We start from the raw sequence: 27,727 nt of genomic DNA on the forward strand, positions 1-27,727 counted from the left end.
CACAGGTGTTAGGCTAACAGGTCTATAGTTTCCAGCCTTCTGCCTACTACCCTTTTTAAATAAGGGTGTTACATTAGCAGTTTTCCAATCTGCTGGGACCTTTGCTGAGTCCAGTGAGTTTTGGAAAATTATTACCAATGCATCCACATTCCTACTGCTACTTCCCTCAAGACCCTAGGTTGCAAGCCATCAGGTCCAGGTGATTTATCCGCCTGGAGTCCCATTATTTTACCAAGTACCACTTCCTTAGTGATTTTAATAGTATTTAGTTCCTCCCCCCCTAGAGCCCCCTGTTTGTCGAGTGTTGGGATATTCTTAGTGTCCTCTACTGTAAACACTGATACAAAATAGTTGTTCAGTGTTTTTGCCATCTCCATGTTTCCCACCATTAATTTCCCAGTCTCAGCCTCTAAGGGACCAACATTTACTTTAGCCACCTTTTAGCTTTTTATATAACTATAGAAACTTTTACTGTCTGTTTTTATATTTTTTGCTAATTTACTTTCATAATCTATCTTCCCTTTCTTAATCAATCTTTTAGTTATTTTTTGCTGTCTTTTAAAGACTTCCCAATCTTCCATCCTCCCACTAGATTTGTCTACCTTATATGCCCTTGTTTTTAGTCGGATACTATCCTTAATTACTTTACTTAGCCACGGATGGCTATCTTTTCTTTTACACCCTTATTTCCTCAGTGGAATATATTTTTTTTGGAAGTTGTAAAATAACTCCTTAAATGTACACCACTGGTCATGTACCGTCTTACCCTATAATCTATTATCCCAGTCCACTCTAATTAATTCCGCTCTCATACCTTCATAGTCTCCTTTATTCAAGCTCAGCACGCTTGTTTGAGATCCAACCTTCTCACCCTCTAATTGAATATGGAACTCAACCATGTTATGGTCACTCATTCCAGGGGATCCTTTACTAGGACATTTTTAATTAATCCTGTCTCATTACACAGGACCAAATCTAAGGTTGCTTGCTCCCTGGTCGGTTCAGTTACATACTGCTCAAGAAACCCATCCCTAATACACTCAATGAACTCTTCCTCAAGGCTGCTCTGCCCAATTTGAATTGTCCAGTTAATATGATAATTAAAATCCCCCATAATTATAGCTGTTCCCTTATTACAAGCCTCAAATATTTCCTGATTAATACTCCGTCCAACAGAGTTGCAACTGTTCGGAGGCCTATAGACTATACCCACTAGTGTTTTCTCCCCTTATTATTCCTTATCTCCACCCAAACTGTTTCACTATCCTGCTCCTTTGACCCAATATCATTTCTCTGTATTATAGTGATTCCTTCCTTTATTAACATAGCCACCCCACCTCCTCTCCCTTCCTGCCTATCCTTCCTGATTGTTAAATAACCTGGTATGTTTAATTCCCAGTCATGGTCACCCTGCAGCCATGTTTCTGTAATGGCCACAAGATCATACCCATATGTCATTATTTGTGCCGTTAACTCATTCATTTTGTTACGAATGCTACGTGCATTCAGATAAAGAACTTTCAAATATGTTTTGTAACACTTAGTTCCTGTTTTTTCCCTTTTTATTACTTTACTTATTACTCCATACCTTCTGTCCCTTCCTGACATATTCTGTTTTTTATTTCCCCCACTGCTACCTAAGTCTATGACCTTCTCTGTTGTCATTTCTATTATTTGCTCTCTAGAAACCTCCCCCCCACTAATTAGTTTAAAGCCCTCTCTACAGCCCTAGTTATATGATTCGCCAGGACTCCAGTCCCAGCACTGGCCAATTGGAGTCCGTCCCAACAGAACAGCTCCCTCCTGTCCCAGTACTGGTGCCAGTGTCCCAAGAAGCAAAACCCATTTCTCCCACACCAGTCTTTGAGCCACGCATTTAACTCTTTAATTTTATTTATCCTAGCCAAATTTGTGCAGGGCCCCACAATATCAGGCCCAGGGAAATTTCAACTCTGAGTCTGCAAATTCTCCGATTCTTCTCACCCTTTAATGAATTTTACAATCAGAGTAAAGGGATATTTCCCCACATTCTTCAACTGCTCTCTGAACTTAGTCTGGGTCACGGCGTAAATCCCAGTGTTTGTGCAGCAACTCAGCAGCTGCAGCATGAATCCCAATTCCTGCACAAAATTAGGTATATATGCAGCCCGATACCCCAAATACCACACCCGCCTCCATATAGAATACACCATAAACACTGCCCATAACAGGATGAAATTGCCAGAGATAACAAGCAGTAAAATGATGGATTTCCTGCGGCTCTCCATCTCTGGGTCTCTGGGACTCTCCCCACTGCTGTGACCCCGGAGTCTCCTGCGGGCTCTGCTGGACACTAAAATGTGTCTGACGGTGACAGCATTGAGCAGCAGAATTACCACAAATGGGACCCCCGGGGTGAGAATATAATGAAGGAGCTCGATTGTTCCCCAGACCGGTGACACCTGAACATCCATTGTGACATCACAAAACCAGGGGCTGTTCCCAAGCCAATACTGACCTCTGAACATAAAATACCAGGTGATGTTCTTTAAACCGCTCAGCACAGTCACTGTTCCCAGAACCACAGCCGCCGTTTTCTCAGTGCAATATTTAGTTTTCAGCTTCTGGCAACAAATGGCCACAAATCGATCAAAGGTGAAAGTGACGGTGAACCAGACAGAGCAGTCTGTGGCTGCGAACAGCAGGATGGCGTGGATATTACACACGGGGATGTACCACAGGAAAATAAACTGTTCCCAATAAAGAATTGGAATGTGCCTCAATATCAGGTCGAGGATAACGACCAGTAGATCCGCCGTTGCCATGGCCACCAGGTAGCGAGTGACACATTTGGAGAGACCGCACTTTCCCCGAGACAGGATCACAATCGCCACTAAGTTCACTGTGAGGAAGGGAAATAAAGATAAATTATACATCAGGCTGGGAGCAAGAGCAGCAGTTTGATGGAATTCGAGGTGGAATCTGCAACTCATCTAACTCTATTGCCTGTGGAGCTGAATACAGGATTTATCATGTGGATAACCGGGAATACATTGTGGAATCAATAAATTAAATTGGAATGACTACCACATGAATATAACAGATGTTTGATCAATGAGGGATTAAATGATCAATCTACCTTTAGCCCAACAGACAAAAGCACCGCCCGAGGTTACGGGACACAAAGGACCAGAACCTCTCAGGAAGACTTCGTTTCTCGGGATCAGTCAGCATTTGGAGCGGACATGTTCGCTTCCATGCCCCTGTGTTAGGGAGAGGGAAATCCGACTTGGGTTCCTGTTCCTGTTGAGAATATCCGTTCTATTTAGAACTGAAAACGAATACAACAGCAAATACAGAAACTGCAACCTTGGCATGCAATAATTACAGGCAATTGTATGTAAAATGTACTGATGTAATATGACAATGCTGAGATAATAAATACAAGTTATAAAGATAACTGTGCTCTCAGAAGTATTTTGAAGATTGAGTTTTCCACATTTCTGTTGAAATACTCAAAACGTCGCTCAATGAAAGGAAGATTTTCCAAATAACATTGCAAATTTCATCAATAAGAATGGACTCTGAATTAAAGTCAATAGTGATGATTGACCAGGTAATGTCCCAATAAATGCATTTATCAGCATCGAATTCAGACGATTTATCCCACAGACAACATGTCGCCGACTGCTGTGTAAATATCTGAACACAAATAGAAGAGATTTATTCTTGTACTTTTTCACCTGTTGTTTCCATCTTGTGTAGAGAATATTAGACGAGAAGATATCAAAGGGTTTTCTTAACATCATTACTTCAGTTACAATCAGCGGGGATTGTTTATCCTGAAGTACAGGAGGAGGCAATAGAGAATCACTCTGGGTCTCTCTGACAGTTTCACTGAACTGTGACAGACGGGCAACGGAGCTAATTGTGAATTCAAAACAAAGATTGGAAATAAATGTATTGAAATCTGGCTGAATGAACGTCGTGTGAGAATGTAAATTATCCTTGTAATCCTAGTTTAACCATCAGAAGCAGTGCCACTAATGCAGAACTGGAGAGGGTGGGAAAGGAGACACTGACTGGAACTGAATGATTCGCGGATATTTCAGGCAATTGAAGATGTGGATGTGATCTGCCAGGGTCTGTTCCTGTGACTCTAAGTAGCCATACTCAGCATCAGGTGAAAACCAAAGCAAAATAATGCAGATACTGAAAATCTGGAATGAGAGCAGAAAATGGTGGAAATACTCAGCGTGTTCAGCAGTATCTGTGGAGAGAGAGAAACAAAGTTAAAGTTTCAGGTCGATGGCCTTTGGCCGTTCGGTGAAAATCTCCCAAACCAAGACAGCATTCTTCTGATCAGATACTACTGTTCAGTGTAGACAGCAAACTGACATTCGTTAAATAAAGAGTCCCCGCCAATACATTTGCTGGAGTTCAATACAGAACTTTTGAATCTTGGTAACACGAAAACTCCTTCAGAATCAATGGCTGACAGCAGCATAGATGGGATGGGGAACAATAAAGAGACAAACACAGTGAAACATGCGGGGAAAAAATATTTGGTTAGCGCCTTCAGGGGGCGCTAGATGCTTAGCGCCTGTTCACAGATATTATAGCGCCGCTCGCGAAATTAATCAGTCATTTTGCACGATCTAATGCCCCACAGATCATGACATCAAACAAGCATGCAACGCCCTGGACCAGATATTGAGTCACGTCCCCTGCCTTAGCGTATGCTAGAGTGGTAGAGTGGATCGTTTTCAAGTCGGGAACGGGCTGAGAGAGCGTTATTTAATGGCGGCCGTTTATCCCTTTTATTGTCCGCAAAATATTTGCTACATGCAGGTTGAGTGGGAGAGAGATGTCTGGAGGGATTCGGCGCTAACCGAAGGAGTTTAGGGTCCTCAGCACTACATTCCAGGTTCACTTTCATTTCACCTTCCTTCTAACGATGTTTAGAATCTTCAATGGGGACTGCACTAAATCGGGGCGTCGTCATCATCCAGCTTCACCTTCGGAGGCAGCAGATGTGTTGACAGAGAGTGGCAAACATGGCCAGTAGAAGGAAGGCTATCAGGCCTCTGCACAGGAGACCTCAATCTCCCAGGGTATTCAGGGAGTAATTCTCCTCCTATATCCGTTTGTCTGAGGAGCAGTGTTTCCAAAGGCTGTGCTTCAGCGAGGAGCTGGTCACTGAGCTCCGCCACCTCCTGCAACCAGATCTGCAACATCAACTCAGAACCAGGACATCTCTGTCGGTGGCTGTGAAGGTGACAGTGGCTCTGAATTTCTAAGAAAGCGGTTCCTTTCAGGCTTCTACTGGGGACATAGCAAATATCTCCCAGTTCGCTTTTCATTGTTGCATCCAGGAGGTGACAAAGTCTTTGTAGAAGAGGAGACGCCAATATCTCTCTGTTCATGAACCAGGACAAAGAGCGTGAATGTGGCTTTGCGAGGACATTGGGCTTCCCCGTGGTTCAGGGTGCCATTGAATGCAGGCATGTGGCATTGTGGGCTCCTCATAAGAATGCAGATGTCTTCTGTAACCACAAGGGTTGCCACTCTCTGAATTTCCAGTTGGTCTGTGACCACAGACAGTTCATACTCACCGTCAATGCCCGCTATCCTGGCAGCAGCCATGATACTGATACCCTGCGCCAGTCTGGTGTCCCAGATTTCTTCCAAGCACCGTGTCAACCTAGTGGATGGCTCCTCGGGGACACGGGTTATCCACTCGGCACCTGGATGATGACACCGCTCTGTAACCCCAACACCCCTGTCGAGCTGCAATACAATGAGAGCCGTAGCGCCACCAGGAACCTCATAGAGCAGACGGTCAGCGTCTTGAAACAATGGTTCCGGTGTCTGGACCACTCAGGAGGAGCCCTGCAGTACTCGCCCGAGCGAGTCTCCCTCTTCATTGTTGTGTGCTGCATGCTTCATAACAATGCAATCATGAGGGCCCAGCTATTGCCACCAGGGATTGGTGCACTACCTGAGGAGGAGGATGAAGAGGGAGAAGAGGAGGAGGAGGATGAAGAGGAAGATCAGGAGCACCAACGTGGGAGGGAGGCGAACAATTTTGCCACTGCAACGGCCGTCCCTGAACAGCTCATAAGACACCAATTCTAATACGTTACTGAGAAGATGGCTTCTGGGATGAAGAAGCACATCAATGAAAGCATCCTGCAACCCGTGTTTCCGCTCAAAGCTGCAATGAGTCAATTCATAAAAGATGTAAAGTAACAATAAAAAAAAATATTTACGTTACAAACTCTGTGTCATTTATTCAGGACAAAATTATTAGAAACAAACCCAACAAATCAAGAACTAACAAAACTCGTTCTCGCAACATGGAGGTAAACAGCAAAACAATCAACAGATATAATAACAATAACCTCGAACTTTGCCCACAAGCATTCCCCCGATTTATATACAGATTGTTCTGTTGGGCCTTAGAGGGTGATTTCCATCCCCTGCGCACTTCCCCGCTACTCACCCTACTGCTCCTCTTAATGTGGCCACAGTGGCTGCAGCAAGGCTGGTGGAAGGCTGCTGAATGCTGGATCCAGACATTGCCTGGAAGGACGCCATCGATTAGATCTGTGCGGAGGGCCCGGCTGTAGACTGCACCAACACTGCATGGGCGGCAGCAGTCTGGGCTGGCTGTTTTGCAGGTCATGCCAAGTGTAATGTGGAAGTGACAGTGGTGCGAGCAGGAATGCTGTAATCCTGAGAGAGGACAGCATCTTCCTGCTCGACCGACACGCTGCCACTCCCCCGGGGTGGAACCTTAGCATCTGGAACAATCTGCTCGAGCACAGATTGCTGGCCTGCTGTGGTACTGAGAGATTCCTGGGGGACTGAGGGTGATCCAGCGAGGATGGCAGCAGTCAGTGCTTGCGTTTCATCAAATTGAGATTGCATGAGAGCAATCTGAGACTGGATGGCACCAGCCAATGACTCAATTGCAGCATTAAGCCGTTGGGTTGTGTTGGCCTGTGCTGCAATGAATCCTGCCTCCTCATCCATTACACGTGGGTCTGGTTCACCAGAGTCCCCTGCAATTGAACCATTCTCTGCAATGAGGCAAGAATGGGTTCGTGGGTTTGCACACGGAAGAAAGCTGTACTAGCGGCAGACACCTCCACGCTCCTAGACAAGGCATCCATGCTGTCGGGCACCCTTGCCATTGCTCCCACTAACTCAGTGTGCATGCACAAGACCTGGGTATTCACGGCCGCAATGTCGAGGTGCTCATCCGAGTCCTGTGCAGCAGAACCTGGGTGCCTACTCACCCTCTGGGTAGATGGCCCATGAGCTTCCAACCCCTATGGCATTGCTGCAGCCCGCTGGGTCCAGGAGCTTCTCTTTCATCAGACAGAAACACACTGCTCCCCTCCAGGGAAGGCGTGGCCCCAGTGTCTGATGTGTCACCCTCGGGAGACACAGGTGGTGAGGCTCCAGCTTCCTCTTCCTCCTCGTCTGGTGCATCGCTGCCACTGGCTGGCTGAGGGACAGACTGGTCAGCTGGTGTGCCGTCCTGCTTTCAGATAGTGAACAAAGTGTGGCTTTAGCGTGGGGGGGTGGCAGGAAGGGAGCAAGCACTGGAGACAGTTAGTTGGATTGAAAGTGTAAAGGCTTGTGCTGTGAGGGGGATGTGGTATGAGAGAGGAGAGAAAGCTGAAGAACATAACATTGCTTTCCCAAGGGGGTCGAACACTCCAGCGGCCAAGGCACCTGGGAACTGGCTGACAACGATCCTGTGCATTCTGTCCTCCAACTCAGTCAGGGGGTGTAAGTCCGCCTGTTCTCCTCCAGTGCGTTGCTGCTCCTGTCTGTTATGAGAGAGCTCGGCCTGCAAGAAAAAGAACAGCGTATGAGGGAGTCCCCAGGCATGTGTTTGGCAGATGTGTCTACCGTAGTTGAATAGCCGTTATTGTGTGCAGCCATGTGTTTGGCAGATGTGCCTGCCATAGTTGACTAGCGATTATTTTGTGCAGGCATTTGTTCATCAGATGTGCCTACAATAGTTGAATAGCTGTTATTGTGTGCAGCCATGCATCTGGCAAATGTGGCTAGCATAGTTAAATAGCCATTATTATTTGCAGCCAGGTGTTTGGCAGATGTGCCTAGCACTATAGAATAGGCATAAGAACATAATAAGAAGTAGGAGCAGGAGTAGGCCATACGGCCCCTCGGGCCTGCTCCGCCATTCAATAGGATCATGGCTGATCCGAACATAGACGCACGTCCACTTCCCTGCCCTCTCCCCATAACCCATAATGCCCTTATCAGCTAGGAAACTGTCTATCTCCGTTTTAAATTTATTTAATGTCGCAGCTTCCACAGCTCTCTGAGGTAGCAAATTCCATACATTTACTACCCTCTGAGTGAAGAAGTTTCTCCTCATCTCAGTTTTGAAACGGCAGCCACTTATTCTAAGATGAAGCCCACTAGTTCTAGTCTCACCCATCAGTGGGAACATCCTCTCCGCATCCACTCGATCAAGCCCCCTCACAATCTTATATGTTTCAATAAGATCGCCTCTCATTCTTCTGAATTCCAATGAGTAGAGGCCCAACCTACACAACCTTTTCTCATAAGTCAACGCCCTCATCTCCGGAACCAACCGAGTGAACATTCTCTGAACTGCCTCGAGAGCAATTATATCTTTTCTTAAATATGGAGATCAGAATTACAGGTGTGGCCTCACCAGTACTCTATATAACTGTAGCAAGATTCCCTGTTTTTATACTCCATCCCCCTTGCAAGAAATGCCAAGATTCCATTGGCCTTCCTGATCACCTGCTGCACCTGCATACTAACCTTCTGTGTTTCATGCACCAGGACACCCAGATCCCTTTGTACTGTAGCACTTTGCAGGTTCTCCCCATTTAGAAAGTAACTTGCTCTTTGATTTGTTCTGCCAAAGTGCATAACCTCACACTTTCCAACATTATATTCCATCTGCCAAATTTCTGCCCATTCACTTAGCCTGTCATTATTGTGGGCAGACATGTGTTTGGCAGATGTGCCTACTATAGTTGAATAACCGTTGCTGTGTGCAGCAGTGTGTTTGGCAGATGTGCCTGCCACAGTTGAATAGCCGTTATTTTGTGCAAGGTGTGTGATGTGCTTGTGTGTTTTATGGGATGGCCATAGGTCTTGGATGAGTGTTGGGCATTTGTGTTTGTAAACCCTCTGGGCACAGAGTGAAGTTGAGATGGAGGGATGTAGAGGTATTGAAAAGCAGGTACTCACCCTGATCACACGACTGAGGTCGTTGAAATTCTACCGACATTGGGTGTGGGTCCTTGGCATCAGGCTCCCCGAGGTGACATGCTGACCCACCTCCCTCCACACCCTTCTAAACTCCCGGGGCAATAGCCGCCTGCCACTCTCAGGGAACAGCATGCCCGTCGCCGTTCAACAGCGCCAACCAGAGCCACCAATGCCTCGTCACTGCAGTGCCCAGCTCTTTCTCTGGGCTTATCCATTATTTAGAATTAATAACTGGACATAAATCCTTACTATGAACACCAACAGCTTGAGAAAGTAACAGTACATATTTTGTATATCATAACATATTCCTAATATCCAACACACCATCTCAATCCATGCCTTCCCTTCTGTCAGTGTCTGGTGGTCTTTGTGCTTGAGGCAGCGCGCTGACAGTGAAGGGAGCTCCTTATTTAGAGCAGAGGGAAATCCCGGAGTGACATCACTAGGCCTCACTGTAACTGGCATTAATTACAGTCATTGAACAAACAGACTCATTGAGCCATTGTCATCACAACACTTTACTGCAACACAATCTAGCTCACCTTATTGTACAGTTTTAAATTAAATGTGAGCGAATATGCAATATTTCACCCGCCCATAAACATCAAAACATAAGAATTCGGAGAAGGAGCCCTTCATGAATTATATCATGGCTGATCTTCGAACTCAAATCCACATTCACCCCACACCCACCCCATTCTCATATTCCTTGATGACTGTAGAGTCCAAAACAACTGAGGACTGAACAGAGAGAAGTGAGTTTCACTTCCTGTATTGATCTAAAGCTGAGAACAAAAGACGAGAAAAGGACAGAAATAGGAAGGAATAATGTGTCAGCTGTGGCTCAGTGGGTAGCACTCTCTAGGTGGGAGGGGCTAGGAGTGAGCCAGGTGTGACTGGTTGCCTAATTGCAGCTGGGTGTTGGAGGAAGTTTTGTAAAAAGTTGGTGGAGGGTTTTGGGGTGTTGTTTTCAGGTTTTAGGGCCTTTTTGGCCCACAAAAACAATCAGCTGGCTCCTGAGGGGTCCGGAGTGCCGAGAGGAATTTTATTAGGGAAGAAACTGTGGTGGGAAGGGGAAAAAAAGGCCCAAAGATTTGGGTCGGGACCTCAGGAGGTTTGGTAAAGAAAATACTGTGGTGGTACAATGTGAAGATAAGAAGATTCGAGCCTCGGATATAATCCATGCGGTTCATGAGGACTGTGGTGAGGGAAGCAAATGTGGGATTTGAGGTGACGGTCAGTGGCCGTGAGGAGGTGGAAAAACTGCTGCTCAGTCTGAAAGTTGGGGAGAAATTTTTGGAGGTGACTCTGTTATATTCAGAGGAAGTGGTGGTTTCATTTTTGAACTTGCCTGTGTACATCGAGGAAGAAGTGCTGAGCAAAAAGTTGGAGTCGTCGGACATTAAAATCTTTTCCGAAATATAGAGGAGGTACTATCCGGGAACACGGGTAGCAGACGGAACCCGGTATGTAAAGGTGTGGTTCCCAGAGGGTGTGAGGTGTTTGCCTTGCAGTATGAAGTTCGAGACACTGGAAGGTTTACAGTACTTCCGTGTGCTGCACGATAACCAAGTAAAGGTGTGTTACTATTGTCTGGGACATGACCATCTCGTAAGAAACTGTCCTGATTTGTATTGTTACTTTTTCGGTGAGTTGGGACATATCGCATGGAGCTGCAAGGTGGAGAGCTGTGGGGTGTGATGTAAAGGCCCCGCCCGCTGTGAGTGTGTGGCAGAAGGGAGCGAAATGAGTGATGAGGAGATGGGAGAAGGAGAAGGAAAGGAGTGTGGAACGGCCGGAGGTGCGGTGCAGTCGGAGGACACAGCCTGCAAAATGAAGGGAAAAGGAGCACAGGAAGAGGCAGAGGTTGGCGGAGCGGAGATCGAGATGGAGATGGCGGAAAACACGGCGAGTGCTATGGAGGGGAATAAAGACAGCAGCGGGCAGCAAGGGTCGAGGGCAGACTCGAGCCTTAGTGGAGTTCGGCTCCCCCTGGGGAGTCTGGTGTCTGCGGGGGGAGAGGTGGCGGGAGCGGGGTGTGTGGTGGAAGTAAGTGGTCCAGGGAGAGGCGGGGAGTCGGATATTTTGGTGAGCGGGAGGGGTCAGGGCGGGGAGAGGGTGCAAGAGGCAGGAGTCTTAAAGGGACAGCAGAATGGGATCGGCGAGATAGAGACGTCAGAAGGGAACAATTTAGGTGCGCCATTGTCCCATGGAGTGAGGGAACAAGGTGCAAGGGTCAGAGGTAGAGACGTGGTCAAAGGGGGCGGCACAGTGGGAGAAACTGTGATAGCAGGAAGACTCTCTATGGGAGATGAAGTATCTGACGGGGAGCAGGATTATGTAACTGACGGGGAGCAGGCACAGGGGGTTGCAGAAGAGCTTGAGTGTGAGGAATTAGAGGGGGACAGAGACATGGAAGTCGGGGATGGGGTGGCATCATGTGGAAAGGGAAAGGTTGGTGAGGGGCAGAAGGAGGGAGTAAGGGCAGCTCCTGGGTCCAAACTTAAGGCAAGTAAGGGGCAAAACAGCAGGGAGGGGTCAAACAGGAGGGGAAAAAGAGCCGGAGGCTGCAGGAAAAAGCAACAGCTGCCCGAAAAGTTGAGAAGGAGCATGAGAGGAGGGAGGAGCCAGAGATTAAATGATGGGGAGATTATTGGTCATACTTCCCTTCTTTGGAGCCATGATTACATTGGTCTCGATCAATGTGAACGGACTGAGGGGTGAGAAGAAATTGCAGCAGTTGTTGCAGGGTTTTAAAGGCACGGACTTGTTGTGTCTGCAAGAAACCTTTTGGGATGAGGATATTCTAGAATGAGTTCAGAAGGTTTGGAAGGGAGAGGTGTTTGCAAGTTGTGCAAAAAATAACCGTAGAGGGGTGGCTGTTTTGGTGAGTCCGTCCATAGAAGAGAACGTTGCCTTGGTGGACAAGGACACTGAGGGGAGATTTTTACGGCTAAGGTTAAAATTGGAGGGATTTAATTGCGATCTTTTTAATATCTATGCACCGAACGGCCATTGCAAGCGTCGCGAGTTTTTTCGGGGGTTATTCACTGAAGTGGCAGAGGTGGAAAATCCTTGTATAGTGGGGGATTTTAATGTATTTTTATCTTGGATGGACAGTTCAGCCCAGATGACCTTTAAAGAGGATAACTCCAGAGGGATGATTATAAAAATGATGGCAAATTTAAATTTAAATTTCAGAGACTTGTGGAGGGACCGGAACCCCATAAAAAGGGAGTTCTCCAGAGCAGGTTGGGTGGGTGATGTTTTAAAACAGAGCCGAATAGATTTTGTATTAATGTGGGAAAGGTTAAGTTCGGAGGTGATGGAGATTTATTATAAAAAAGTATTTTTTAGTGATCACTCGGCTTTGGTTCTTAGAATTAGGAACAGCAGAGTTAAGATCGGTTCAGGGGTGTGGATTTTAAGCGATCAATACCTGAAGGAATGTGCTTATAAAGAAGGGATTATAAATAAAATAAAGAATGCTCGGAAGGAACTTTTGTTCTTGGAAGAAAGAAGAGTTTGGTGGGACAATTTCAAACATGAGGTAAAAGTTTTTTCGGTACGTTATGGGAAAAAGAGGGCGGCAGCTAACCGGCATCGAGAAGAGAATATAAACAAAAGGCTTATGGATGTCTGTAAAGCAGTTGACGGAGGGAATAAGGGAGCTGAGACTAAGTTCCGGGTGCTAAAGGAAGAGTGGGAATTATTGCAAGCTGAAAAATGCAAGGGGGCCATTCTCCGTGCAAAGGCTAGAGATGCATTGGAGGACGAAAGATGCACTAGATATTTTCTAGAGCAAGAGAAGCTGCGACAGAGATTATCGTTAATTGAGGAGTGGAAGGTTGGGGAGAAAATCATTCATGAAACTGAGGAGATTTTGGAGGCGGCTAGCAGCTTTTATCAAGAGCTATATACAAATGAAGACATTTCCAATTTGGAGATGGAGAAGGTTACTGCTTTTATTGAAAAGGGTTTAAAGGAGGATGAGAGAAGAATGTGTGATAAAGAAGTAGGATTAGCGGAAATAAAAATAGCACTAAGTGGAATGAAGGGGGGGGGGAAGCCCAGGTTCCGATGGACTAAGTGCAGAATTTTATAAGGAATTTTTCGAGATTTTAATCCATTGCTCTTAGAAGTTTTTAAGGAAATTAAAATTGAGGGAAGCCTGGCCCCATCTATGAGGAGAAGTATCGTAAGCTTAGGTTATAAAAATGAAGGGGATAGACTGGATCTGAAGAATTGGATGCCCATCACACTATTAAATGTGGATTATAAGATCTTGGCGAGGGTTATGGCAAACCGTTTGAAGGAGGTGTTACCGGAGATAGTGTGGCCCTCTCAGTCCTATGGAGTCCTTGGCCGGGACATCGCAGCTTTGTGGTCTCAATCCGAGATGCGATAGAGCTCATGGAAGAGAGTGGGAGGGCGGCTTATGTATTAAAAATAGATCAAGAGAAAGCCTTTAATAGGGTCTCTCATGAGTTTTTATTGAAGGTTTTGGAAGCATTTGGTTTCAAGGAAACTTCATTGGCTGTAAAGCGCTTTGAGAAGTCCGGTGGTCGTGAAAGGTTTTATATCAGTGCAAGTCTTTCTTTCTTAAAAGATAGAATTGTTACAACGCAGAAGGAGGCCATTCGTTCCGTCTAGCCCGTGCCGGCTCTCTGCAAGAGCACTTCAGCAAGTCCCACTTTCACCTATAGTCCTTCGATTGTTTTTCCTTCAAGTACTTATCCAATTCCCTTTTGAAAGACACAATTGATTCTGCCTCCACCACTCTGTATGGCAGCACTCGCTGCACAAACAATGTTTTTTCCTATGTCTCCTTTGGATATTCTGCCAATCACCTTAAATCTGTGTCCTCTGATTCCTGACCTTTCCAAAAATGGGAACAGTTTATCTCTCTGTACTCTGTCCAGACCCCTCATGATTTTGAACACCTCTATCACATCTCCTCTCAACCTTCTCTGCTCTAAAGATAACAACCCCAGCTTCTCCAGTCTATCCTCGTAACTGAAGTTATTCATTCCCGGAATCATTCTTGTAAATAATTTCTGCACCCGCTCTAAGGACTTCCAATCCTACCTAAAGTGCAGTGCTGAGTTGGACACAATACTCCAGTTGAGGCCGATACTCCAGTGTTTTATATATATTCATCATAACTTCCTTGTTTCTGTACTCTATGTCTCTATTTATCAAGCCCAGGATCCCATATGCTTTTTAAACCACTTTTGCAACCTGCCCTGCAAACTTCATCGATTTGTGTACATATACGCCCAGGTCTCTCTGTTCATGCACTCCTTTTAGTAATGTACCCTTTAGTTTATATTGTCTCTCCTCATTCTTCCTACCAAATTCTATCATTAAATTTCATCTGCCACGTGTCCGCCCATTCCACCAGCATGTCTATGTCATCTTCAAGTCTATCAGTATATGCCTCACTGTTCACTATGCTTCCAACTTTTGTTTCATCTGCAAATTTTGAAATTGTTTGCTCTACAGTCAGGTACAAGTCTTTAATATATATCAAGAGAAGCAGTGGTCCTAGTACCGTCCCCTGGCGAACACCACTGTATACCTTCCTCCAGTCCGAAAAGCAACCATTCACCAGTACTCTCTGTTTCTTGTCACTTAGCCAATTCCGTATCCCTGCTGTCACTCTCCCTTTTATTCCATGGGCTTCAACTTTGCTTGCAAGCCTATTATGTGGCACTTTAGTCACGTCATTTGGAAATCCTTGTACACCACATCAACCGCATTGAGCTCATCAACCCCTTCTTTCACCTCATCAAAAAACTCGATCAATTAGTTAAACACGATTTGCCTTTGACAAACCCGTGCTGGCTTTCCTTAATTAATCCGCACTTGTCCAAGTCACTGCTCATTGTGTTCCAGATTACCGTTTATAAAAGCCTCCCAAAAACCAAGGTTAAACTGACTGCTCTGTAATTGCTGGGTTTACCCTTGAACAAGGGTGTAGCTTTTGCAATTCTCCAGTCATCTGGCACCACACCATATCTAAGGAGGATTGGAAGATTATGGCCAGTACCTGCGAAATTTGCACCCTTACTTCCCTCAGCATCCGAGGATGCATCCCATCCACTCCTGGTGACCTATCTACTTTAGGTACAGCCAGACTTTCTATTACCTCATCTTTATCAATTTTTAGCCCATCCAGTATCTCAACAACCTCCTCTTTCACTATGACTTTGGCAGCGGCTCCTTCCTTGGTAAAGACAGATGCAAAGTATGCATTTCATATCTCAGCCATGCCCTCTGCCTCCATTCGTATGTTTCCTTGTTGGCCCTTAATCAGCCCCACCGTTCCTCTTACAACTCGTTTACTATTTATATGCAGATAGAAGGCATTGGATTCCATTTAATGTTTGCTGCCAATCTATTCTAATCCTCTCTCTTTGCCCTTCATATTTCCCTTTTCACTTCCTCTATGAAACTTCTATATTCAGCCAGGTTCTCACCTGTATTCTGAAGTTGACATGTCAAACGCCCCATTTTTCTGTTTCCTCTTACTCTATCTCTTTCGTCATCCAGGGAGCTCTGGCTTTGGTTGTCCTATCTAATCGCCTCTTGCGAATTTACCTCAATTGTACCTGAATCAACTCTTCCTTAAATGCAGGCCATTGCTCGATGACAGTTTTGCCTGCCAATCTTTGATTCCAATTTTCCCAAGCCAGCTGCGTTCTCAAACCGCTGAAATCGTCCCTCCCTCAATTAAGTATTTTTATTCTAGATTGCTCCCTGTCCTTTTCCAAAGCTAATCTAATCATTATGATACAATGATCACCATTCCCTAAATGTTCCCTTACTGACACTTGTTCCACTTCACGTACCTAATTCCCCAGAACGAGGTCCAGCAATGCCTCCTTCCCTTTTGGGACAGAAATGCACCAATCAAGAAAGTTCTCTTTAACTCACTTCAGAAATGTATCCCCCTCTCTGCCCTTTATACTATTACTATCCCAGTCTATATTAGGATAACTGAAGTCCCCCATTATTACTACTCTATATTTCTTCCACCTCTCTGTAATTTCCCTGCAAATTTGCTCCTTTTTCTCCTTCCCACTAGTTGGTGGCCTATAGAATAAACCTAGTACTGTAATAGTACCTCTATTGTTTCTTAAATCTAACCAAATATATTCTGTCCTTGATCCCTCCAGGGGCATCCTCTCTCTCAAGCATTGTAATAGTCTCCTTAATCAATATCATTACCCCACCTCATTTCTTTGCCTATCCATCCAAAACATCTTATATCCAGGAATATTTAGTACCCACTCCTGCCCTCTTTAGAGCCAGGTCTCTGTTATCGCAAATACATCACTTTCCTACGCCTGCAGCTCACCAGGCTTTTTACCACACTTAGTGCGTTAACACACATGCACTCTAAACCTATCTGACAGTGTCAGCTGTGGCTCAGTTAGTAGCACACTAGCCTCTCAGTCAGAAGGTTGTGGGTTCAAGTCCATCACCGGAGACCTAAGCCCATAATTCCAGCCTGTCACTCCAGTGTAGTATTGAGGGAGTGCTGCACTGTCAGAGGTGCTGTATTTTCGATGAGAGGTTAAACCGAGGCCCAGTCTGCTCTCTCAGGTGGATGTAAAAGATCACATTACACTAGTTCGAGGAAGAGCAGAGGGAGTTATCCCTGATGTCCTGGCCAATGTTTATCCCTCAATCAACATAACAAAAACAGATTATCTGATCTTTATCACAGTGCTGTTTGTGGGAACTTGCTGTGCACAAATTGCCTGCCGTGTTTCTCACATTACAAAAGTGACTACACTCTAAAAGTATTCATTGGTTGTAAAGTGCTTTGAGACATCGGGTGGTCGTGGGAGGCGTGATATAAATGTAAGCCTTTATTTTAGACCTTAAAATAGCAAAATGTTGCGGATGCTGGAAATCTGAAATAACAACAGAAAATGCTGTAAACACTCATGTCAGGCAACATTGAGGAAAGAGAAACAGAGTTAACGTTTCAGGTCGAAGACTCTTCGTCAGAACTGGAAAAAGTTAGAGACATAACAGGTTCTAAACAGGTGCAGAGGCAGGGGACAGGGGGCAGGGGAGGAAAGAACAAAAGGGGCGGTCTGTGATAGGGTGGGAGTCAGTACTGGGTAAATGTTGCAAATGGGGAAGGCAAAATCATCAACAGCTGCCCCCTGAAAAAAGAGGGGCAGAGGATATGATCTGAAATTCTTGAAATCAGTGTTGAGTCCAGAAGGCTGTAAAGTGCCTAATTGAAAGATGAGGTGCTGTTGTAAGAGGCAGAGGACAGAGAGGTCAGAGTGGGATGGTCAGCTTGTCACATTAATTCTCCACTCCACTCCCACTCTGACAGCAGTTCATTTCTCTATTTCCTGAAACTAGAACAAGAACAACATGTTTGTAAACAGTGAACTTACCCAGAGAGCCAGGTCATGGTGTTTTACCGAGGGGAAGAATAATTAAAAGGAGCAAAGGGTTGATACCAAGGAATCAAAGGGAAATGTTAAAACTATTAACCAATGTGAATAAATTTTAATGAAACGTCGATTTCTCGCATAGTCATACTCACAGAAGCATAACCAGCAGTCAATATCCCGATTTCCCCATCACCATCCCAGACTGTGTCCTGTTCCACTGGCAGCACAGGCCCACCTGAGGTGGGGGCACAGTGTTATACAGTCATGTGGGCGAGACCCTGCGAGTCCTCAACATTGCCTAAGGATATAATGAACTCTCCTGGCTTCCAGTCAGACATGAGCAAGGTAACTTCCTGTTGTTTACCACCTACCGCCCTCCCTCAGCTGGTGAATTGGCACATCTTCATGCTGCACAACAGTTGATGCGAGCACCCACAGCAGAAAGGGTACACATTATGCTCTAGGTCGGGAGGGGGGAAATTTCAATGTCCATCACCAAGAGTGGCTTGGAAGTACCAGAGTTAACCGAGCGCTGAAGAACACAGCTGCCAGACTGGGATTGCAGCATTTAGTGGGAGAACTAACATGGGAGAATAGACTGCTTGACATCATCCTGCCCAACCTACCTATCGCATATGTATCTGTCCATGACATTTGTAGAACTGAACACTGCACAATATTTGTGGAGAATAAGTCTCGCCTTCAACCTGAGACCACACTCCAGCTATCATAAGTACATAAGAAATAGGAGCAGGAGTAGGCCATTTGTCCCCTCGAGCCTGCTCCGCCATTAAATTAGATCATGGCTGTTCTGTTCTTGGGCTCAGCTCCATATCCCTGCCTGCTCCCCATAATGTTTCACTCCCTTATTGTTCAACTATGTCTCCATCTCCACCTTAAATCAGTCATAGAGTCATCGAGTTTTACAGCACAGAAAGAGGCCCTTCGGCCCATCGTGTCTGCGCCACCCATCCATCCCTGTCCAGTCTAATCCCATTTTCCAGCATTTGGTCCATATCCTTCTATGCAATGGCATTTCAAGTGCTCATCTAAATGCTTCTTGAATGTTGTGAGGGTTCCTGCCTCTACCACCCTTTCAGGCAGTGAGTTCCAGATTCCAACCACCCTCTGGGTGAAAAAGTTCCTCCTCAAATCCCCCCTAAATCTCCTGCCCCTTACCCTGAATCTATGCCCCCTTGTTATTGACCCCCCTACTAAGGGGAAAAGTTCCTTTTTATCTACCCTATCTATGCCCCTCATCATTTTGTACACCTCAATCAGGTCCCCCCTCAGCCTTCTTTGCTCCAAAGAAAACAACCCCAGCCTGTTTAGTCTTTCTTCATAGCTGAGGCGCTCCATCCCAGGTAACATCCTGGTGAGTCTTCTCTGCACCCTCTCCAAAGCAATCACATCCTTCCTATAGTGAGGCGAACAGAACTGCACACAGTACTCCAGCTGTGGCCTCACCAGCGTTTTGTACAGCTCCATCATAACCTCCCTGCTCTTATATTCTATGCCTCGGCTAATGAAGGCAAGTATCCCATATGCCTTTTTAACCACCTTATCTACCTGTTCCGCTGCCTTCAGAGATCTATGTACATGTACACCAAGGTCCCTCTGACCCTCTGTACTTCCTAGGGTCCTACCACTCATTGCGTGTTCCCTTGCCTTATTTGTCCGTCCAAAATGCATCACCTCGCACTTTTCAGGGTTAAATTCCATTTGCCACTTTTCCGCCCATCTGACCAACCCGTTTATATCGTCCTGTAGCCTGAGGCTTTCCTCCTCGCAATTTACCACCCCACCAATTTTCGTGTCATCTGCGAACTTACTGATCATACCTTTTACATTCTCATCCAAATCATTTATGTAGATCACAAACAACAAGGATCCAGCACCGATCCCTGAGGTACCCCACTGGACACAGGCTTCCAGTCACAAAAGCATCCTTCGATCATCACCCTCTGCCTCCTGCCACTCAGCCAGTTTAGGATCCAACGGGCCAAGGCACCCTGGATCCCATGGGCTCTTACCTTCTTGACCAGTCTCCTATGCGGGACTTTGTCAAAAGCTTTACTGAAGTCCATGTAAACCACATCCACAGCATTTCTCTCATCCACCCCCCGAGTCACCCCCTCAAAAAATTCAATCAGATTTGTCAGACATGATTTACCCTTGACAAAGCCATGCTGACTATCCCCGATTAATCCTTGCCTCTCCAAGTGGAGACTAATTTTGTCCCTCAGAATTTTTTCCAATAATTTCCCTACCACAGATGTTAGGCTCACTGGCCTGTAATTCCCTGGTTTATCCCTGCTACCCTTCTTGTATAATGGTACTACATTAGCTGTTCTCCAGTCCTCTGGTACATCCCCTGTGTCCAGAGAGGTTCTGCTAATTTGTGTCAGAGCCCCTGCAATCTCCTCCTTTGCCTCCCACAGCAGCCTGGGATACATCTCGTCCGGGCCTGGGGATTTATCCACCTTTTGGACTGCTAAAACCGCTAGCACCTCCTCCCTCTCGATGCTAATATGTTCAAGTATGTCACAGTCCCCTTGCCCGATTTCTATGTCTGCATCGTCTCTCTCCATAGTGAACACAGATGCAATAAATTCATTTAAAACCCCACCTACATCCTCTGGCTCTACACACAGATTGCCACTTTGGTCCCTAATGGGCCCTACCCTTTCCCTGGTTATCCTCTTGCCCTTAATATACTTATAAAACATCTTAGGATTTTCCTTTATTTTGCTCACCAGTGTTATTTCATGGCCCCTCCTCGCCCTCCTAATTTCTTTTTTAAGTATGCCCCTGCACTTTTTATTCTCCTCTAGGGCTTCTTCCGTCTTTAGTCTTTTGTAACTGCCAAAAGCCCCCCTTTTATTTCTAATGCATTTTTGTATATCCCTTGTCATCCAAGGTTCCCTTTGCTTGTTGGTCCCACCCTTGACCTTTACAGGAACATGTTGGCGTTGTACTCTCTCTATTTCCCTTCTGAAAGTCTCCCACTGTCTTGATGTGGATTTTCCTATAAGTAGCTGCTCCCAGTCCACTTTGGCCAGATCCTGCCTTATCATATTAAAATCGGCCTTCCCCCAATTTAGAACCCTTATTTCCGGGCCGTCTTTGTCTTTTTCCATGACCACCTTAAATCTCACCGAATTATGGTCACTGTCGCCAAAATGCTCTCCTACTGACACTTCCACCACTTGCCCGGCTACATTCCCCAGAATTAGGTCCAGTATCGCCCCCTCTCTTGTAGGACTTTCTACATGTTGGCTCAAAAAGCTCTCCTGGATGCACTTTAAGAAATCTGCACCCTCTAAACCTTTCACACTCTGACTATCCCAATTAATATTGGGGAAGTTGAAATCTCCCACTATTATTACCCTATTATTTTCGCACTTTTCTGAGATTTGCCTACATATCTGTTCCTCTATCTACCCCTGACTGTTTGGGGGCCTATAGTGCACTCCCAGCAAAGTGCTTGCCCCCTTTTTGTTTTTAAGTTCTACCCATATGGCCTCATTAAATATATACAATGTCTCAGCCTCCACAACTCTCTGGGGCAGAAAATTTCACAGATTTAGGAGCCTCAAAGAAGAAATTTCTCCTCATCTCAGTTTTAAATGTGCGACCCCTTAATATGATACTTTGCCACCTAGTTATATATGCCTCCATGAGGGGAAGCATATTCTCTGCATCTAAATTGTCGAGCCGCCTCACTGACTTATATGTTTCAATAAGTTCACCTCTCATTCTTCTAAACTCCAACTGTACGCAATACTCCAGGTGTGGTCTCACCAACACCCTGTAAAGTTAAAGCCGGACATCCTACTTTTATACAAAAACCCCTTGCAATTAAGGCAAACGTTCCATTTGCATTCCTGATTACTTTCCATACCTGCATGCTAACGTTTTCTGTTTCATGCACAAGGACCCCCAGGACCATCTGTACAGCAACATTTTGTAATCTCTCTCCATTTAAATAATAATTTGTTTTTTTATTTTTCCTACCAAAGTGGATAACCTCACACTTTCCCAAATTATACTCGATCTGCCAAAGGTTTTCCCACTCACTCAGCCTGTCTATATCCCTTTCCAGACCCCTTATGCCCTCTTCATAACTTGCTTTCCCACCTATCTTTGTATCATCAGCAAATTTGGCTCTGACAGAGCAGTGTTCCCTCATTACTGCCCTTCTGACACTGATGCGCTCCCTCATTACTGCCCCTCAGACAGTGATGCACTCCCTTAGTACTGCCCCTCTGATACTGATTCGCTCCCTCAGTGCTGCCCCTCTGACACTGATGCGCTCCCTCATTACTGCCCCTCTGACAGTGATTCACTCCCTCATTACTGCCCCACTGACAGTGATGCGCTCCCTCAGTACTGCCCCTCTGACAGTGATGTGCTCCCTCAGTACTGCCCCTCTGACAGTGATGTTCTCCCTCAGTATGCCCCTCTGACAGTGCATCGATCCCTCAGTTCTGCACTGCCGTGTTAGCCTAGATATTTGTACAAAAGTCACTGGAGTGGGACTTGAACCCGCAAGCTTCTGACTCAGAGCCGAGAGTGCGACGACCTGGGCCTACTGAATCTGCTTGCACCAGATTTTGAGTTCATTCCAGATCATAAAAACCCACTGCGTGACCAAAGTTCTTCTCATCTGCTCCCTGTTTCTTTTACTAATTTTCTTTATTTTTTAATATTCATTGATGGGATGTGGGCGTCGCTGGCTGGCTAGGCCTGCATTTAGTGTCCATCCCTAATTGCCCTTGAGAAGATGGTAGTGAGCCACCTTCTTGAACCGCTGCAGTCCATATGGTGTAGGTACACCCACAATGCTGTTAGGAAGGGAGTTCCAGGATTTTTGGCCCAGCGACAGTGAAGGAACGGCGATACAGGTCCAAGTCAGGATGGTGTGTGGCTTGGAGGGGAACTTGCAGTTGGTGGATGTTCCCATGTGTCTGCTGCCCTTGTCCTTCTAAGTGGTAGAGGTGGCGCGTTTGGAAGGTGCTGTTGAAGGAGCTTTGGCGAGTTGCTGAAGTGCATCTTGTAGATGGTACACACTGCAGCCACAGTGCGACGGTGGTGGAGGGAATGAATGTTGAAGGTGGATGGAGTGCCAATCAAGCGGGCTGCTTTAACCTGAATGGTGTCGAGCTTCTTGAGTGTTGTTGGAGCTGCACTCATCCAGGCAAGTGGAGAGTATTCCATCACACTCCTGACTTGTGCCTTGTAGATGGTGGAAAGGCTTTGGGGAGTCAGGAGGTGAGACACTCGCCGCAGAATTCCCAGCCTCTGGCCTGCTCTTGTAGCCACAGTATTTATATGGCTGGTCCAGTTCAGTTTCTGATCAATGTTAACCCCCAGAATGTTGATAGTGGGGGATTCAGCGATGGTATTGCCATTGAATGTCAAGGGGAGATGGTTAGAATCTTGCTTGTTGGAGATGGTCAATGCCTGGCACTTGTGTGGTGCGAATGTTACTTGACACTTGTCAGCCCTCGTCTGAATGTTGTCCAGGTTTTGCTGCATTCTTAACCAACTTATCTACTTGTCCTGATACCTTCCGGGATCTGGGGACATGAACTCCAATGTCCCTCTGTTGATCTACACTTGTCATTATCCTAACATGTATAGTTTATCCCCTTGCCTTGTTAGCCCTCCCCAAATGCATTATCTCTCACTACTCCAGATTCAATTCGATTGGCAAATTTTCTGCCCACCAGACCAGTCCATTGATATCTTCCTGCAGCCTACAGCTTTCTTCTTCATTAGCAACCACACGACCAATGTTGTATCAACTGCAAACTTCTTAATCGTGGCTCCAACATGGAAGTGTAAATCATTGATATGTACCGTGAAATGAAATGGACCTAGTACTGAACCCTTCGAAATCCCACTGAGAACAGCCTTCCAGTCACAAAAAACATCTGTCGACCATTACCCTTTGCTTCTGGACACTGAGCCAATTTTGGAGTCAACTTGCCACTTTCCATTGGATGCCATGGGTTTTTACTTTTTTGACCAACCTGTTATTTGGGACCTTGTTAAAGGCTTTGCTAATATCTATGTGAACTACATCAAATGCACTACCCTCATCGACCCTCCTCATTACGTTCTCAAAAAATTCAATCAGGTTACACATTCACAGCCTTCCCTTAAGACATCCATGGTGTCTGTCCTTGATTAATCCGTGACTTTCTAACTGCTGATTTATATTGGCCATCTGGAGTTTTCCAAAAAAACAATTGCCACTGAGGATAGGCTGACAGGCCTGTAATTACTCTGTCTAACTCGTTGTCCCTTTTTAAACAACGGTACAATGCTAGCAGTCCTCCAGTCCTCTTGACCATGTCAGCAGCCAGAGACGATTGGAAAATGATGGACTGAGCCTCTGCTATTTCCTCCTTTGCCTCTCTTAGAAAGCCTGGGATACCTTTCATCCAGCCCTCGAGATTTAGCTACTTTGAAAGATGCTGAACTCCTTATTGTTTCCTCTCACTAAGCTTATCTCATCTAATATTTCACACTCCTCCTCCTTAACTATAATGTCTACATCGTGCCTCACTGTGGTGAAGACAGACACAAATTATTTATTAAGATCCGTACCCACATCTTCCACCTCCACACTCTGGTTACTTTTTGGCCTCTTTTGGCCCTAATCTTACCTCTTGCTCTTTATGTATTTAGAAAACATTTTTGTTTTCCTTGATCTAACTTGCCAACATTTTTGATGCCCTCGCTGTGCTCTGATTTCCTTTTTTTAAATTCACCTTTGCACTTCAACTACTCTTCTCGGCTTTCCACAGTATTGAGTTCTCTGTATCTGATAAAAGCTTCCCTTTCTTGCCTGATCCTACCCTGTATGCTCTTTGAAACTCAGGGGGGCTAGATTTGAGAGTCACTTCCTTTTTTATTTTTGGGAACGTATTTGCTCTGAACCCTGAGTATCTTCTCTTTAACTGCCTCCTGACACTGATTTCCCTTCAAGTTGCTGTTTCCAGTCCACATTTGTAAAATCACCCTTTCCAGGTGAAACAGCGATTTACTTGTGCTTCTTGCAATTTAATATACTGTATTCGCTGCTCGTGATGTGGTCTCCTCTACATTGGGGAGACCAAACACAGATTGGGTGACCGCTTTGCGGAACACCTCCGTTCAGACGTAAGGGTGACCCTGACCTTCCGGTCGCCTGTCACTTTAATTCACCACTTTACTCCCACTCTGAACCCTCTGTCCTCGGCCTATTACATTGTTTCAATGAAGTTCAATGTAAGCTCGAGGAAGAGCACCTCATCTTTCGATTAGGCACTTTACAGTCTGCCAGACACAAAATCGAGTTCAACAATTTCAGATAATTATCCCTGCCCCCATTTTTCATGCAGTATGATTTTTGCCATTTCCATTTGCAACATTTTATCTTTCCTGCCTCTTACAAAAGTACAATATGTTCTTTCAATTCCTTCCTCCCCTCCTAACCCACCCTGTCTCTGCACGTGCTTAATATCTTTTACATCTCCAGCTGTTTTCCAGTTCTGATGGAGGGTCCCAGACCCGAAACATGAACTCTATTTCTCTCTCTCCGAATGCTGCCTGGCCTGCTAAATATTTCCAGCATTTTCTCTTGTTATTTCAGATTTCCAGCATGCGCAGTATTTTGCTATTATATTTGTAAAGTCACATCTCAGCTTGATAAAGTTGGCCTTACCCCAGTTGTGAACTTCTACACCTGGTTTATCTTTGTCCTTTTCCACACGAGGAGATTCAATATAGATGTTGAAAACGACGCTGGGTTTTGGTAGAATAAGTCAGTTTCCAGTGGCATAATGGTAGTTAACCAGAGGGCACAGATTTAAGGTAATTGGCAAAAGAACCGGAGGAGAGATGAGGAGAATTTTCTTTACACAGTGAGTTGTTGTGATCTGGAATGCACTGACTCAGAACGTGGTGGAAACTGACTTAATAGTAACTTCTGAAGGGGAATTGGATAATCAGTTGAAGGGGAAGATTTACAGGGCTCTGTCTAAAGAGTAGGGATATTTAGATAGCTCTTTCAAAGTGATGGCTCGGACCCGAATAACCGAATGGTTCCCTCCTGTGCTGTGCCATTCTATGTTCCTTTGAGCAAGAGAAAGAGAGAGAGAAGTTGGAGAAAGAAAGAGAGAAAGAAAAATAGAGACTGAATGACTGGGAGAGGTAGTTGGAAATTAATTAACTTTAGAATAGGAACTGGATAAACACTTGAAGGGGAACAATTTGAGGACTATGGGGAAAGAGCAGGGAATGGGAGTAATTGTAGGGGTGAGATTTTGGTGGGTTTGGATGAGAATACTAAAATAGAGTTGTTGCCGGATCTGGAGCCAATGTAGCTCAGTGAGCAAAGAGGTGATGGGTGAACGGGACTTGATGCGAGTTAGGATATAGGCAGCAGAGTTTTGGATTGGCTCTAGTTTATGGAGGCTGTTAACTAGAAGGCCGACCAGGGGAGCATTGGAATAATCGAGGCTGGATTTAACAAAGGCATGGATGAGGGTTTATGCAGAGGAATTGCTGAGATGGAGCGGAGATGGGTGGAATTTTAGAGGTGGTAGTAGGCAGGAATGGTGAATCAGAAGAGATGAGTTCAGAGCTCATCTCAGGGACAAAGAGATCGCACAGTTTGCAAAGAGTCTGGTTCAGCCTCAGACTTTGACCAGGGAGGGAGACTGATAGAGAATGGATTTTGTGACGAGGACTGAAGTCAATGACTTTGCTCTTCCCAAGATTTAAGTAAAAAGCAGTAACACAGTGAAAAATGTTTTACAGATCCAATTTCTGGATATAGTGACTTACCAGGGACACCAACAGCAGCAAAGAATGACGGATAGTAATACCGTTCGCAAAGGTTTGCAGAGTTAATAGCTGGTTAGAGAGACTTACCAGGAACAACAACAGCAGCAAGGAGGGGAGAGCAAATCAAAAGAACAGTAATACAGTAAAGCATGATTAACAGAATTGCTGGATAGAGAGACTTACCAGGAACACCAACAGCACCAAGGAGCGGATAGAAAAAGTGTTGAATAATCTTAAGTGCCAACTCTATCCGTATGTCTAATGACGTTGAATCATAATATTCTGAAAGAAAGTCAAGCTCCCATAAGAAACTCCTGCCCATTGTTGTAACATTCCAATCTATTGTTCTCAGATTCCAACCCATTGTTGTAACATTCCAATCTACTGTTCTCAGATTCCGACTCCCGCTCTGTGGTGAACACGGTTAGTGCCGGAGGAGATGCTTTTACTGACACTATGGGATAACACATTGAAAGGAGTCTCGTATTAATAGAAGAGGAAAACCTGCACTGATACAATTAGGGTCCATGGAGACTGACATTAGTTACAGTCGCTGAACAAACAGATTCAGTTAACCCACGGAGACTATCATTTATTAGAGTCACTGAACAAACAGCTTCAGTTAACCCCTTTCAATCCAGCACTTTTTTTTACAGTAAAGTAGAACATTTACCCGGTCTGGATGGAATGTATGAGGGTTGCTGAGAGAAGGAATGGGGATAATAGCCCAGGCTCTGGCCAGAATATTACAAACTTCCATGGATATGGGAGTGGTGCCAGATGACTGGAGAGTTACAAATGTTACACACTGTTTAAAAAAGGAAAGAGGATAAACCATGTAATTGCAGGCCAGTCAGCCTAATGTCAGTGGTGGGGAAAATTCTAGAGGCCATATTCCCAAACAAAATTATCTGTCCTTGGAAAAGGCATGGATTAAAAAATAACAACCAGCACGGTAATATTAATGGCAAAGTGTGTCTGACAAAGCTATTCGAGTTCTCTGATGAAGCAACAGATAATGTTGATGAGGGTAGTGCGGATGATGTTGTGTATATGGAATTATAAAATGCATTTGATAAACTGCAATTGACTAGACTTGTTAGGACCAAAGGACAGTGGCAGTGGGGATCTGACATTAGGTAAGGGACAGAAAACCGAGGGTAGTGGTGAACGGCTGTTGTTCAGACTTG

The 27,727-nt window shown here is 45.3% G+C and overlaps 1 protein-coding gene across 1 annotated transcript; it reads right to left on the bottom strand.

The window, feature by feature from the left end:
* Nucleotides 1-1,918: 1,918 nt before the first annotated feature.
* LOC147091327 (putative G protein-coupled receptor 139) lies at nt 1,919-26,930 on the bottom strand. The gene is made up of 2 exons (XM_085976536.1): nt 26,721-26,930; nt 1,919-2,881 (listed from the first exon to the last, which is right to left on the bottom strand). The coding sequence occupies exons 1-2, from the start codon at nt 26,899-26,901 to the stop codon at nt 1,980-1,982; spliced, it is 1,083 nt and encodes a 360-aa protein (XP_085832662.1). The 5' UTR covers nt 26,902-26,930; the 3' UTR covers nt 1,919-1,979.
* Between the last annotated feature and the right edge of the window lie 797 nt (nt 26,931-27,727).

This window comes from Somniosus microcephalus, unplaced genomic scaffold, assembly GCF_052327205.1.
Source record: "Somniosus microcephalus isolate GS21.2 unplaced genomic scaffold, FLI_Smic_1.0 unresolved_chr3, whole genome shotgun sequence".
NCBI lineage: Eukaryota > Metazoa > Chordata > Chondrichthyes > Squaliformes > Somniosidae > Somniosus > Somniosus microcephalus.